General features: G+C 36.0%; 2 protein-coding genes across 2 annotated transcripts in view; one reads left to right on the top strand and one right to left on the bottom strand.

Annotated features, from left to right (window-relative positions):
• Nucleotides 1-654, top strand: part of LOC141442066 (uncharacterized) — a 1,062-nt gene extending 408 nt beyond the window's left edge. The window contains exon 2 of the mRNA XM_074106975.1: nt 20-654. Coding sequence (XP_073963076.1) covers nt 20-654 — 635 coding nt within the window. The remainder of the gene's footprint in view (nt 1-19) is intronic.
• The window catches only part of LOC141442401 (octopamine receptor beta-1R-like), a gene marked incomplete in the record, with an annotated part of 143,786 nt that overhangs the window by 68,249 nt on the left and 73,436 nt on the right, over nt 1-2,101 (bottom strand).

Raw genomic sequence — 2,101 nt, 5'->3', positions numbered from 1 at the left:
CCGTTACAAAAGAGCTGAGGCGAAATTTACCTGTTAACTTTTAATTTCCTCGCGCTCCGTAAACTTGTAGCTGTGTGTGAATCCTACGCCTCTTCACACGGTTTGCTTTATAACGGGAAAAAGAGTGAATTTATGATTTTTAAGGCTGGGAACAAGTGTCCCACAGCTGTACCGCCTGTCCAACTGAACGGCATCGCCCTGACGAGAGTCACTCGCTTCAAGTATCTTGGGCACATTGTTACTGACGATCTGAAGGACGATGCTGATATGGAAAGAGAGCGAAGGGCATTGTGTGTGAGGGCAAATATGCTGGCCCGCAGGTTCGCTAGGTGTTCAAACGCGGTCAAGATTACACTGTTTAAGGCGTACTGTTCTTCCTTTTACACCAGCAGCCTGTGGGTCCGATATACCCAAAAGTCGTACAATGCTATTAGGATTCAGTACAATAACGCCTTTAGGATGCTGATTGGTCTGCCTAGATGGTGCAGCGCATCAACCATGTTCGCTGAGTCACGCACAGACGGGTTTGCAGCAATTTTGCGCAAAAAAGCAGCGTCACTGCTGAGTAGAGTAAGGAGCAGCCCAAACAGCATCTTAAAGATGATAGCTGATCATGTTTGTTGTCCTGTTCTAAACGAAATTATTTTAGGGTAAAATCCAACTTAGTTTTTAGTTTTTAAATACTAACATTATTTTTAAGATTGCTACTAACAAAAATGAGATCTATGTTATCTTTTTAAATAAAATAAATTATTATTATTATTATTATTATTATTCTAAGTTAAAAAGCCATCGCCACCATGACAAAATTAACCATAGACTATGTAAAACAGCGCTCCTCAGCAAAAGCATATATGGAATGGCACCAAAAGTCTACAACAAGTTACCGAATAAAATACTGCAACTGGGCGACATTACACAATTTAAAGTAGCGCTCTATAATTTTCTGGCTGGGAAAGCATATTATTCCGTTCAAGAATATTTGTTGGACTGCATTTAGAATTATTTAAATTATTGTTTTGTTATGATTATGATGCATGTAAAGCTGTCGTTATAGTTATATTTGTATGCCATATGGCGAGACATAGTGATACAATTAATCACCTAATGTACCATCTATTGACCTATGTTTAACAAATAAATAATTTTGAATTTTGAATTTTGAAGTAAACTTTAATTCAACAAGACTCTGTACTAGCTGGTCCGAAATGATTGATGTGCGTGATTGGTACTGAACGACTAAAAGATTACGTGGTTCTATCTCCAGCTAAAAAAAAACACTTTCTTATATTTTTCTATGTCTTTCTGTACGTGTACGTGTCTAAAATCTCTATTCACGAGTAGACTTTATCCATTGAAATGAAATAGGACTTTTTACTGAGTGTTTATTACTATGGACACCTATAAAAATTAAAAAGAAACAATATAAAATAAAAGGTGTTTTATTTCGGTATTTTTCTCGATCCAATAGATATCAGTAATTTTATTTTTAGGGTTCCGTGGTCAAATAGCAAAAATGGAATTTGGAAAGCCATATTTTACATCAATAAGTATAACTTAATTAAATAAATTTGAAATAAATCAAAATTAAATCAAATTACATTACATTAAATCAAATTAATTCAAACTAAACTTAAACTACTTACATCAAATTATTTCGTTAAAATCAAATGCAACACTGGATAAAGATCATCACTTATTTTGTCCAGTGGTGTCTACCCAGTGCTTTGTCATGGGGCAGTCCAGGCGACTAAAACTCGGTCAAATTTCTAACATGACGTAAACTGTTTTTGAGTGAGATTCCAACCTAGTCGGCCCGAATGATTGATGTGCCTGATTGGTATTGAATGACCACGAGATCGACTGGCTCAGTGAGTTATAGACCCTTTCTCCGTTCCTTTCCCTTCCTTGGTAATAAAATAAGTAGGTAATTAGATGATGAATATTACTTCAAAAGGGCTATTCTCAGCCCCTGCCTAAGACATGTCTAGACTATAAGAAGCTTGTACCTAGACGGAACTGAGAGGCCAAAACATTTTTTTGTGAAACCTAAATTTATAATTTCACTGAGAAGACAGACTTCTCTTTCCCATGGGCATAC

This window comes from Choristoneura fumiferana, chromosome 25, assembly GCF_025370935.1.
Source record: "Choristoneura fumiferana chromosome 25, NRCan_CFum_1, whole genome shotgun sequence".
In the NCBI taxonomy this organism is placed as follows: Eukaryota; Metazoa; Arthropoda; class Insecta; order Lepidoptera; family Tortricidae; genus Choristoneura; species Choristoneura fumiferana.
Note: the sequence above shows the minus strand (reverse complement) of the source record. Positions and strands in the feature narration are given on the sequence as shown.